We start from the raw sequence: 12,315 nt of genomic DNA on the forward strand, positions 1-12,315 counted from the left end.
TTACATTACACTGTTGAAATCTTTCCGTATTAATGCAGGTACATGTGTTGCATGTACTGTAACGTGTGTGTGTTCATGTGCTGTAATGTGTGTTACAGTACATCTCATTGCACTGATATACTGTTATGTTTTTAATACAGTCTGCTAACAGTAAATATTTAGATTACTTTCAATTTTTTACTTAAAAAAAATGCTGTATTCAGTGTGATCCTCTCAGAATAAATAATGCTGGGGCTGGCCGGTTAGCTCAGTTGGTTAGAGTGCAGTGTCATAACATGAAGGTTAAGGGTTCAGATCCCCATACCGGCCAGCCACCAAAACCAAAAAATAAAAATAAATCAAACAATGAATTCCCAACTCCTTAAAAAAAAGAATGCTGCAGTGAACATTCTTGTACATAAATCTTAGGTGCAACCACCACAAAAAAAACCCCACAAATCTTTTGCCCATTTTAAAAATTAGGTCATCTTTTTATTGAGTTAGAGTTTTTTGTGTATTCTGGATGCAAATAAGATTTACAAGTATGTATTACAAATATTTTCTCCCGTGGCTCACTTGGGAAAGTGTGGTGCTGATAACACCAAGGCCACAGGTTCGGATCCCTACATAGAGATGGCCGGTTAGCTCACTTGGAAGAGTGTGGTGCTGACAACAAGTCAAGGGTCATATTTAAAAAAAAATTTTTTTTCCCCAATCTGGGCCTTATAAATTCATTTTCTTAATGATGTCTTCTAATGTGTAGAAGTCTTTTTGATACTACCCATTGGGTTTTTATTTTAAATTATTATTTTTTATTTCTAACTATCTTCAGTCTTTTTCAAATCTGGTAGGTCATGTTTTATGTTTTTCTGTTCCCTGAAGATATTTTAAATCTTGCCTTTTATTTCTCGAAACATGGTCAGCACGGTTGTTTTATAATCTGTATCTGTTAGTTTCAGGATCTGCAGTCTCTATAGATCTGTTTCTACTGGTTCTTGCTCATGAGTCCTTGTTTCTGTGGGTACATGTTTGGTTTCAGTTTTTTAACTGTAATTTTTTTTTTTTTTTTTTTTTTTTGGGGGGAGAAAATTTTTTTTTTTTTTTTTTTTTTTGGGGGGAGAAAATTTTTTTTTTTTTTTTTTTTTTTGGGGGGAGAAAATTTTTTTTTTTTTTTTTTTTTTTTTGAGGAGTGAATCAGATTTTTTATTCATTTTGTTCATTTCTTGCACTTGGAAGTATTCTTTGAGGACATTCTTGGCTTGAGATTCTTTGCCATAGTCCTTAACAACTGCAACCTACCACTTTATAGGGTTTTCCCTCTTTGTCAGTTTTACAAAGGCCTACCTATCCCCATACTTTCTTGTTTTCATCAATCTTAATTAGGTTTATTTGGCTGGTGTTCGGCACAAAGAGCCTCCACCAATTTGACATACATAAGCTCATCATAGTTGGATGCAAACTCACAAAGATGGGCTTGGTGCTTGTCTAAGGCTGGCAGCTTTGCGAATTCTGCGTGGTAGGCCATCATGGATGGGGGCGGTCTTCAGCATCTCTTGTAAAGCAGTGTTTACATCCATTATATCTCCAGCAGCAGTGCTTTCCTTGGCCATGGCAGTGGGTTACAGGTGAGGCTGAATCTTGAATGCACCCAAGCCTCTGCCTCCACAGTGACAGGGAAGGAGCAAATTTTACTCATTTTTATTGGAAAATTATTTGTGGAGATTATTTGATCTTTGGATTGAAGGTACCATCCTCCAGAGGGGATTTCTATTCTGTGATGTGTCTTAGGGGCACAACCAATCTGGTATTCAAAAGAAAAAGTTAGACTTAGAAGAGAAGTTCCAAAAACAATAGAGATTCTCATCCTTCATCCAGCCCCCCGCCCGTGTTATCTTATGTAATCATAGTATAATTATCAAAACCAGGAAATTAACATTGAGACACTCCTATTAACTAAAATCTGCATACTGACTGGAATTTTGCCAGTCTCTGTACAAATGTTCTTCTTCTGGTCCAGAATCCAGTCTGGGCTGCCATATTACATTTAGTTATCATGTTGCTTTTCTCTCCTACAATCTCTTGACACAATTCCTCAGTCTTCCTTTGTTTTTCTTGAATTTGATTTTTGAAGAGCACTGATCAATTATTTTGTAGAAAGTTCCTCAGTTTGGTTATGTCTAATGTCTTGTCATGATTAGACTGAGGTTATGCAGTTTTGCCAAGAGTAGCACAGAGGTGCAGTTGTGTCCTTCTCAGTACATAATACAGAGGAAGCATGGTGTTGATATGTCATTTTACTGGTGATGCTAACTTTGATCACTTGGTTAAGGTAGTATCTGCCAGGCTTCTCCACTGTAAAGTTATTCTTTTTCCCTTTATAGTGATAAATATGGGGAGAAACTTTGAGGCCATGTAAATATCCTGGTTCTCATTGTTAGAGTGTGGTAAAAACACACACTGAAATGCATTTTCCTGTACTGTTACTCAGAAGCAATTGACACAAAAAGAAGACTGACTTCCATGTCCCAATGTGTGGGGATTTCTCCCCACTAGCAAGCAAGCAATTCCTCAGTGGATACCAACTGGGTGTCCTCTAATTCAATTCCGATACTATCTACCTGGAGATAGTGTCAGATTGCACAGTGGGACTCAGTCCCACAAGACTGCCCTCAACTTTAGTTTCCAGACACAAGCTATAGGTTGTTTTACCTGTGCTTCTGACTGACTGGCTACAAATTGGGATTCCCACAACCCCTTTCTTGGGTTTGATTAGTTTGCCTGAGCCACTCACAGGACTCAGGAAAACATGTACTTATGTTTATTGGTTTATTATAAAGGTTATTACAAAGGATCCAGATGAAATGATGCATAAGGCAAGGTACGGAGGAAGGGGTGCAAAGCTTCCGTGCCCAACATAGGAGCACCACCCTACAGGAACCTCCACATGTTCAGCCATCTGGAAGCTCTCTGAACCCTGTGTTCTTGGATTTTTATGGAAGCTTCATTACGTAGGCATGACTGAAGCATGGACAACTGTGTACAATTGTGATGGGATAAAAAGGCATCTGGAAGCTCTCTGAACCCTGTGTTCTTGGATTTTTATGGAAGTTTCATTACGTAGGCATGACTGAAGCATGGACAACTGTGTACAATTGTGATGGGATAAAAAGGGTATGATTTAACACTAGCAGTCTGGGTGGGAAACCCAGCAAGTCCTGTTTGTTCATATTCTTCTTGGCCATTCTGTGCAGTGTTCCTTCCTCCTTGGTATGAGGTGGCACTCCTTCTGAAATGCGAGTCTTATGACCTACAATCACATAAGGTAGGCCAGATAATTTCTTTATGGCCAGCTCCAAGGCAGAAAGGCAGGGAAAGGTCAGAACAAGCCAGAAATCATGGATGAAAACCAAAATGTACATATCATAATGTCACACTCATCAAACTTTTATGCACTAATTTTAGCATTCACCCTCTAGTTCCTGCCTGCAACAGCTATTACTGTGATGCTTTTCTGTTTCCATCACTGATTTTCTATTGATGATTATCTATGATAATTTTCTATTTCCATCATTCCTTCTACATTTATTAATTGGGATTCTTCTGTAAGGGAGAACATCCCTTTCCTCTCTAGACCCCCCACCCCTTTATTTGTTTATTAAATTATTTATCAGTGTGGACTCCTGATTATTTATCTTATCATATGCATTATAACCCATTACTATTATTATTTGTTTATTGTTAAAAATGGTCCCAGCCTTAGCCATTGGGAGCTCCATCAGGTTGACTCCTGTGTCCATTTAGTGTGCCACCATCATTTTTGAGCACTGCCTTACTTTCCAGCACCATAAAATTTCCAGGCTCATCTTATATTTTTCCTGCCTCAACCCTGGAACAAGTCATTTCTCCAAGGAGCCTTGGTTCATTTATTAGAGAACAGTATTTAGAAACCAAAATCTGAGCACTAGGTGTGCCTATTGCTACTAGGGTGTTATTGTTTTTAGGCCCTCTCAGGAAAGCGCTAGGAAATAAATGTACTACACTAACATACTCATAAACACACATCTATATTTATTTCTCAGTCCTTCCAATTGTATATGTATTAAAAACCGTAAGTTCATGCTAATATCACTGATTTCAGTCCAACACCATAGGATTCATTCTAGTCCTCCATCTTTCCTTATTTATAACTTCTTTTTCTGCAAGAGGAAAACCTTGTTCTCGTGATCCACAATATATTTACTTATTTGTTCAATTCTATTAAACACATAACAGTAGTTTCAGAATCAGTAATCCATACCCCTGTGAGAAACAAATTTATTAACTATGGTGTAATATCTGTGTATAGTTCCTTTTCTCTTGAACATTACAGTATGCAGTTAAAAGCCTGTTTTCCAAAGTTATTTAAGTTAGTTATTTTCTTCTTTACTCCATTCAAGTGTGGCTATGTCATTCAGTTATCATGCAGTTAGGTTTATTTGTAACTGTTTGTATTCCATTGGCTGGTTGTAATTATTTGCATATGTGAAACATTACCATAGCTCTACCACTACTTTGCCAGCTCTTTGATTCTTGTAAGAAAGCTTTTCTATTTATCCTGCATTTTTCAGTAGGAAATAACCTAGCCCACCATATTACCAGAAGTGAAGCCTTTCTTTGGAAAGGTATTAGTGAAAATCTTATTGTCTTTACTTATTTATTTTGAAAATCTTATTGTCTTTAAATATTAAGGAAAATATAAACACATGACATACTGCACTTACAGGTTTTACTTTTGAAAGACTTGTGGGGAATTGGCATACTCAAGTCTAGTGGGAACAGAAAACTATTTTACATTTTTTGCATTTGTTTAATCATCCAGTAGAAGGCTATCATTTTGAGTACTATAAATAATCAAGAGAGTTAAAAGAAGGCTTATGCTGTAATATACTGTTGATAGGTTCATGGCACCCATTACTGAATTTTAAAGTTTTTAATGGTAAAACCTTGAAAATCAGAAAATGTAGACTTTTGGTTAATTGGATTTTTGGTTAAGTAAAGGCTAATCAAAACCCCTTTTTTTGGTTCAAATTTGTGTGGTTTTTCTTTTCTAAAGAATATTCATCTACCTTTCTGACACAGTTAGGTTGTCCAGTCCACTTCTGCTTAGGTAAGTTCTACTACCACCACCCCAGTGACATGTATTCATCAGTGCATTATAATTGCAAAATATGGGGAAATCCCAGGTGACTAACAATAAGGGAGTGGTAAAGGAAATTATGACACATCTACTTGATGGAATATTATGCAGTCATATAACAGTGATCATTAAGAAAAGTAATATTAAGGGCCAGCCCGTGGCTCACTCGGGAGAGTGTGGTGCTGATAACACCAAAGACATGGGTTCAGATCCCATATAGGGATGGCCGGTTAGCTCACTGGGTGAGTGTGGTGCTGACAACACCAAGTCAAGGGTTAAGATCCCCTTACTGGTCATCTTTTAAAAAAAAAAAGAAAGAAAGAAAAGTAATATTAATATGGAAATGCTTTTGCATATGATTATAACTGCACACAAACTTGTGACACACGTGAAAGATTGGGGGGGAATCAACAAAATGCTAACAGTATCTTTTTAAATATGCATATTCTGTGATGGGGTTTTGTTACATTTAAATTTAAAGTATCATCCTAACACAACAGTTCTCAACCACAGTAAAGTACCAGTGTTTTAAAATAATTCACTCTTTGCCCTAAATTAGAACAAATTCAAGGTTGTTGCTCTAATATCACTTTCATTTTGATAAGCATTGTGAGAGAGAGAAATGGGATAGAGAGGAAACACTATCGTGTTGAGATTAGGAGTATGGCTGTAGGGGCAACAGATCTGGTTGGGAATCTCAACTCCAACACATAGGACCTTAGGAACATGACTTACCCTCCATATCCTCAGCTTTAAATGGAGAAGTTCAGATTACTCACTTCTTTATGTTATTAATGAAGATTGAATGTGATAATAAATATGAAGTGCTCAGAACAGGGTAAAGTACATAATAGATGTTCAGTGTGTGAACCATTACTGTAGCTGTCATCATCATCCTCATTTTCACTCTCACTGCCACCCCCAGGTGTCCATTATCCACCACACCTTGGCAAAAGAAAGATTGAGATTTACTTTCTCTTTTAAAGTAAAACTCATTTATTCAAACAGAGTATTAAAATAGTAGCTCTTCCCTATGATAATTATAAGTTAATCGGTTCATTTTTTTTCTTTTGACAAATAAGTTAAATGAGTGCTCATATCCTTTCTTCCAGTTAACAAGAAAATGTATAGTTAACAGTTCTGCTTTGGACAGTTTAAACAAACTTAATCTAAATGTTCCAGTGTGGGGAGATGTTCGTGTGTTATTAATCATGTCAATAAGAAAAGTAGTCATGGAAGAGCTCTGCTCAGTGTGGAGGAAGTAATCTGTTTTAGATGGTACTCTGAGCAAATCAGACATATGAGGAAGAAAGAACACACTGTCAGTTTGTTTTGCCAACTTGAGGATTTATTAAATAATAGTAACTCAAGTGCTTATATTATAAAAGGAGTTCGTTTCAGATAGTTCAGGGATTATATAAGTGTTAATCTTTCCAGCATTCTATAACAAGAATTATTTTTTGAATGTCTTCTCTTTTCTTTTTCATCCAGTCTGTGTGCTATGAAAGTAAAAGAGACAAATTATTGAAGATATCAGAAATAAGTATTTAAAGTTTAAAACATTTCATAATACTCAGTGGTGGCAAGGTATGGAGAAGCAGGCATATTTGTACTATCTGCAGGGGTATAAATTGATGGAACCTTTTTTGGAGGACAGGTTTGCAAAATCTATCAAAATGAAGGTGCATATCCTTTTACCAACTAGTTCCATTTATGGGATTTATCCATTTACAGAATATTCTTCCACAAGCACAAAGATGGGTGAACAAAGATATTTTTTGCTGCAATTTTTTTTTTTTTTTTTTTTTTTTAACGATGACCGGTAAGGGGATCTTAACCCTTGACTTGGTGTTGTCAGCACCACGCTCACCCAGTGAGCGAACCGGCCATCCCTATATGGGATCCAAACCCATGGCCTTGGTGTTATCAGCACCGCACTCTCCCGAGTGAGCCACGGGCCGGCCCCCTGCTGCAATGTTTATAATAGTAAAAAAAATGAAACATTCTACATGTTCATCAGTAGGGACTAGTTAAATTATGATATATTCATATTACTAAATACCAAATAACTGTTAAAAAGAATAAGGTAGGTCTACAGAATGAAATGGAAAGATGTTAAAATAGATATATTTTTAAAAGCAAGGTTTTGGATAATGTTTTAGATAGATAGGTATAAATAGAAAATTCCTAGAAGGACTCACGAGAAAGATCTCTAACAGTGAACACCTCTGGAGAGTGGCACTAATGACTAGTGAAAATTTTAACTTTCATTTTAATTCTTCAGTTCTCTTTAATTTTTTTTTTACTTTGAATGTTTGTTACTTTTATTATAAAAAAAATTTTAAAGTTTAAAAATAGAACAAATGCTTGAACTAAAATCTTGCCATCTATTCACCTGGGATTACAGATGTTGTTTTTTGTCACAAAACTCATCATTTTGAGAAATAAGCTGTAATACCTATGCCTGCCATTTTCTGTTGTAAGAATGAATTGTCCTACTGTCACCCCACTACCACCACCAAAAAAGGTCCCAAGGTGGAGGCTGCTGCCCCAAACCTACAAGCAGGAAACTTTGTTTCTCCAAGAGAAGGATAGCTCCTGGATATTTGTTGGCTTTTCGATAGCTTTGAAGGGCCACTTTCAGAGCAAAACTGAAAGATGTGGCTGCCAAATATTTCTGTATTTCTCCATAATTTTTAGCTTGACCCACCACCTTCATGATTTTGGCTGAGTCACTTTAATAGGTTGTTTTCAGTGCAGAACCACAAAGTGGGCTGTGTGTATGACAGTGCCCTATAACATATACATAGTGTCCTCGGTTCCTTTTTAAAAAAAAAAAAAAAAGCAAACAACTGGTCTTTGAATCTTTTACCCTTTCTCACACTTGCCCTAGCTTTCTGGCAGTGTAATATTTCTTTACTTTTTAATTTCCCTAAACTTCAGTGATTCAACTCAATCTTGCATTGTCCTAAAATAGAAATAGGGAAATGGGATGTTCCTTTAGAACTGCCCTTTGTGTGTTAATAGGTAAAGGAGAAATATATTTATAATTTGGGAAAGTGAGACTCAGGTGAAATGACTCATATAACATGTACACGTATATATGGCTGGACAGGAGCTCTAACCCTGATTATTTGACTCAACTTTTTTTCTTTTCATGATACCATCCCTCCTCTCAGGAGCAGAATGGTTCCTTCAGAGAGACTGCTGTTCCCCTGGCTAACTCTCTGACTTGGGGAGCTTTAAAAAGCTCTGAAATTCATTATGGAGCTGGCTTTGTACTTCCTGATTCTTTGATCAGAAAGCATTTAGAACATTAGCATTGTATACAGACTTAAGAGACTGTTAGTTAATTTATGTGCAGAAACAGCTGATATTCATTGTATTGGTCAAGTCTAAAGATCTGAACCAGATTTTATCTCTAAATAAGAAGAAAATAATTTGCTCTAAAAGGCACGTTAGCACCTTACAATTGGTGGGTTTATAACTCTGATTGATCCATCCCCTCCATCACCATCACAGGCAAATGATTGGCCCCTGGGTGGAAGGTAGCTGTGGTGTGGTGACCAAAGACCATTTTAGTGACACTCCCTCTCAGCCTCCATTCTCTTTGTCTGCAAAATGAGGCCGGTAATTCCTGCTTCTTAGGGCTATTGGAGAGTCCAATGAGAAACGTAGGTTAAAAGCCTTTGAAAACAGTACATCTCTGGACACATCCTAGGAGTCGGACATTTAAAGGAAATGTTATAGCTTAGTAGTTAAGAGCTCAGGCTCTGGAGTCAAACTTCCTGGTGGGAAGAGATAGATTTCTATTTCTAGGAAGTTCCCTTTGAGAGGAAACTAGTCTACAGGAGCATTTCTAATACAAGCTGGGCTAGATTTGTAGCTCTCAGTGCAAATTGTCTTGTGATTCATATCAAAGTGGTGATGCTAGAACTAAGATAAGCTACCTGAATTAGCCAATGCTTTGCAAATCTAAATATGTTTGAAACCCCAATAGTCAACTGAATTTAGTACAGATAATCAAACTCTAGCATATGAGAGAGAATTTTCCTGATGAGCCTTACGTTCCATTAGAAATTTCAAGAGTCTTAAATGAAATTGCTTAGTATTAAAAAAGAAGAAGAAATGAAAGAAAAGCCCTTGCTAAATTGGACTCATATAAAGTTTGGTTTCAGTAGTGAGTAATAGAAATAGGAAAAACTATTTCAAAATACAAGAAGGCAGTACTGCAGTCCTAATTTGAGGGTAAAACAGCCGTAAGTTTACCATCCTGATGCTGTCACTTACTGTGATCTTGGGCAAGTTCTATCACTTCCCTTGTAAGTAAATTGGGGGTGACAATTGATATACTACATTGAAAGCATTTAGTACAATTCTTGGCACATAGTACTCAATAAATATTGCTAATGTGATTTTCAGGCAAGGTGAGTGACTAACATGTTGCTAAGTGATTGACAAGTCTAAAACAAGCTACTGGTGTCTGAAGTTAAATTTATTGTATAAAAGAAACAGATAGTTTGAATTTATTTTGTATTGTGTTTTGTAATTGTTGCTTAAGAAATAGGACTATAGGTAAAGATTCTTACATGGCTCTCTAGTCCAGCGAGACATTTGTTGAATCTCTGGAGCCAAAAAAATAAGAAGGGGGCAATTGGTTATATAGTACTTGAAGACGAAAAAATTATTGAACATGTAACCATTACTGTGAAAGCCTCATTGAACAGCTAGCCTACCATTTCAATGTGATCACCAGCCCACCTCCTTTGAAAGCCTTTCCTAATCATTCCAGTCTCTCCCAGGAACCCATAAAGCTTACTGACCCTATTTGGCCTTAGAAAAGCATTGAGGCAGTTACTTAGCTTGTCCTGTGCCTCTACTGTCTGCAGGGTGGTGTTTAGGGCTCTCCTCCATGAGGTCTGGGCTGGGCTGGGCCCTCAAGAAGAGGGCAAGAGTTCATGTGTTATCAAGGGAGCCTTCTTTCAGATGACTGTCCTGCAACACCAAATGCTATTTTGGTGTTTATGTTTCGGCATTAGAGAATAAATGGATGGGGGTAGGAAATAAGCATCTCAGCCAGCATTCCATAGAGAATTAAAAGTTGCGAAAATGTCCTTGAGCAATGAATGGCAAAAATCTTAACAGACATGACAGGGAATTTCAAATAGTGCCCATACTGAGTGAAAGTGAGAAATGCAGACAAAGATGATTTGGCTGACCCCAGCTGAGGAAATTAATGGGAGAAGTAAAGGAATTTCTAAGGCAGTAAGTGATCTATAATACTGAGACTTTTTCTCAATTTAGTAGATATTTGCTGAGCTTTTGCTATATGCAGAATAATAATGATAACTAACATTTAAGAGCTTGCTATTTTCTAGGGCTTTACTCTGTTCAGTAAAGTGGTCTCGGACCTAGACAGAGTCATTTATGGTGGAGGTGGGGATAAGGGTTTGTGTTGTTTAGGCATTAAGAGAACAAATTGATCATGAGTGAGAAAGCATCTTATGTAGTACTCCTTATAGAATGGAAAGTGCAGAGATGCATGATAAATGAAAGGCAAAAATCTTAACAGACTTCTTTTGCCTAATTTCTGAATCAGCTCTGAAAGTCTCCTTTGTTGCAGGCATCAGAAGTTGAGAGACAGCTCTCTATGCAGGTCCACGCTCTCAGAGAAGACTTTCGGGAGAAAAACTCATCAACCAACCAGCACATCATCCGGCTGGAGAGCCTTCAGGCTGAGGTGAGCCTCCCATGTGGCAGTGCTTGGAAGTGAAAGTGCTTTTCTCCTTGGAGGCTCTGCACTGGGCCTTTTGGATAAGGAGCTCTCTGAACTGGGAGACATAAACCTGCTCTATATAAAAGGAACTAAAATCTCTAAAGAGAAGCATGTCTGTGAGAAACTAAATGGGGAACACTTGATCCATGTTCCTCTGGGTAGCCTGTTGTCTGGAAAAATAAAATTGCTCAGAGTTACTGCAGACTCTGTTGAAATCATGAATGACCTAAATTTTACTGAATGTGTTGATCCCTCTAGAAATATCCTTGCCAGTCCGAAATAGAAGATGGGGAAGAGCATCTTCCCCTTCTCTATTCCATTTAGGTCCAGTTCGGTCAGTCTTAATAGGGTCTGCTACTATTCTCATCTGTAAAATGAGACTAATATAAGTTTCTACTTTGTAGGTTTTGGGGAAGATTTGATGGGTTAAAACATGGAAAGCACTTTGTGTGTACCTGGAACATAGTAATGTTATTGAAAGAATTAGCATGAGAGGGCAGAACATAGTCCAGGGACCTTGTCCCTGAATGGGCCAGAAGGAAAAAGAAAGTAGCACTTGGAGAACAATACTGTGAGAATCCAGCTTGGGAGGTGAGGAGAGGATGAGAGTCATATCACCAGGCAAATGGGCTCCCCCTAAGTAGGCTTCCACCTAGTCTGCTCTTGAAGACCCCTCAGCCGAGTATCTAAACAGCAGCCCTTTGGCTAAGTCAAACTTTGAGGGACAGTCTAGGGCCAAATTGAATGAGCACCCGCCACTGTGATTAAGGAATTAGCCATTGTGTCAGACCAGAGAACCCTAGATGGGCTGCTCCCCTGCTTCATAAATGACCTGAGGATGCTTTTCCTAAAGTCTGTCAATATCTTCTCTTTTCTCCTGCCTTCCATTCCCTTCTTTCCTCCTTTCCCTTGGAATTCCTACTGGTATTGAGCAGCAGGTTCTTGAAGTAAGTAGAGTTTGTTCTGGCGGGGTTTGGCATGCCTGTCTGTGACCATTTGTGTGCATGACTTGCCATTCAATTGCCTCTGCCAGGCTCTGACTCCTTTGAGTTGCCTATCTTCCTCTTTCTCTTTTTATTCACTTTTTCTAGACCCTCATCAACAGGTCATTCACAGAAATGTTTATTGCCAAATTTGGTAACAATTTCAGGGTATGTAGGGTGGGATGAGGGAGTTGGTGGCTGTATTAGTCCATTTCTGTTGCTCATAACAAAATGCTTGGAACTGGGTACTTTATAAGAAAATGAAATTTAAAGCTTATGATTTTGGAGGCTGGGAAGTCCAAAGTCCAGGAACACATCTGGCAAGGGTCTTCCTTGGCAATAAAGCAAGGGTCTCACATGGCAGAATGGCAGAATGGCAGAGCAGAGAGAGAAAACTTTTC

At 37.9% G+C, this 12,315-nt stretch overlaps 1 protein-coding gene across 3 annotated transcripts in view; it reads left to right on the forward strand.

The window, feature by feature from the left end:
- The first annotated feature begins 10,780 nt into the window (after window positions 1-10,780).
- CCDC64 (coiled-coil domain containing 64) overlaps window positions 10,781-12,315 on the forward strand; it is a 29,510-nt gene continuing 27,975 nt past the window's right edge. For 2 of the 3 annotated variants that reach the window (XR_551319.1, XM_008583970.1), the window contains exons 1-2: window positions 10,781-10,895; window positions 11,867-11,878. Coding sequence is in view for 1 of the 3 variants with exons in the window: in XM_008583970.1 (XP_008582192.1) it covers window positions 10,806-10,895; window positions 11,867-11,878 (102 nt within the window). In the remaining 2 variants the exon portion in view is untranslated. The remainder of the gene's footprint in view (window positions 10,896-11,866; window positions 11,879-12,315) is intronic. The other variant, XR_551320.1, reaches the window with a different exon arrangement.

The sequence above is a fragment of the Galeopterus variegatus genome, unplaced genomic scaffold (genome assembly GCF_000696425.1).
Source record: "Galeopterus variegatus unplaced genomic scaffold, G_variegatus-3.0.2 Scaffold3107, whole genome shotgun sequence".
Lineage (NCBI taxonomy): Eukaryota > Metazoa > Chordata > Mammalia > Dermoptera > Cynocephalidae > Galeopterus > Galeopterus variegatus.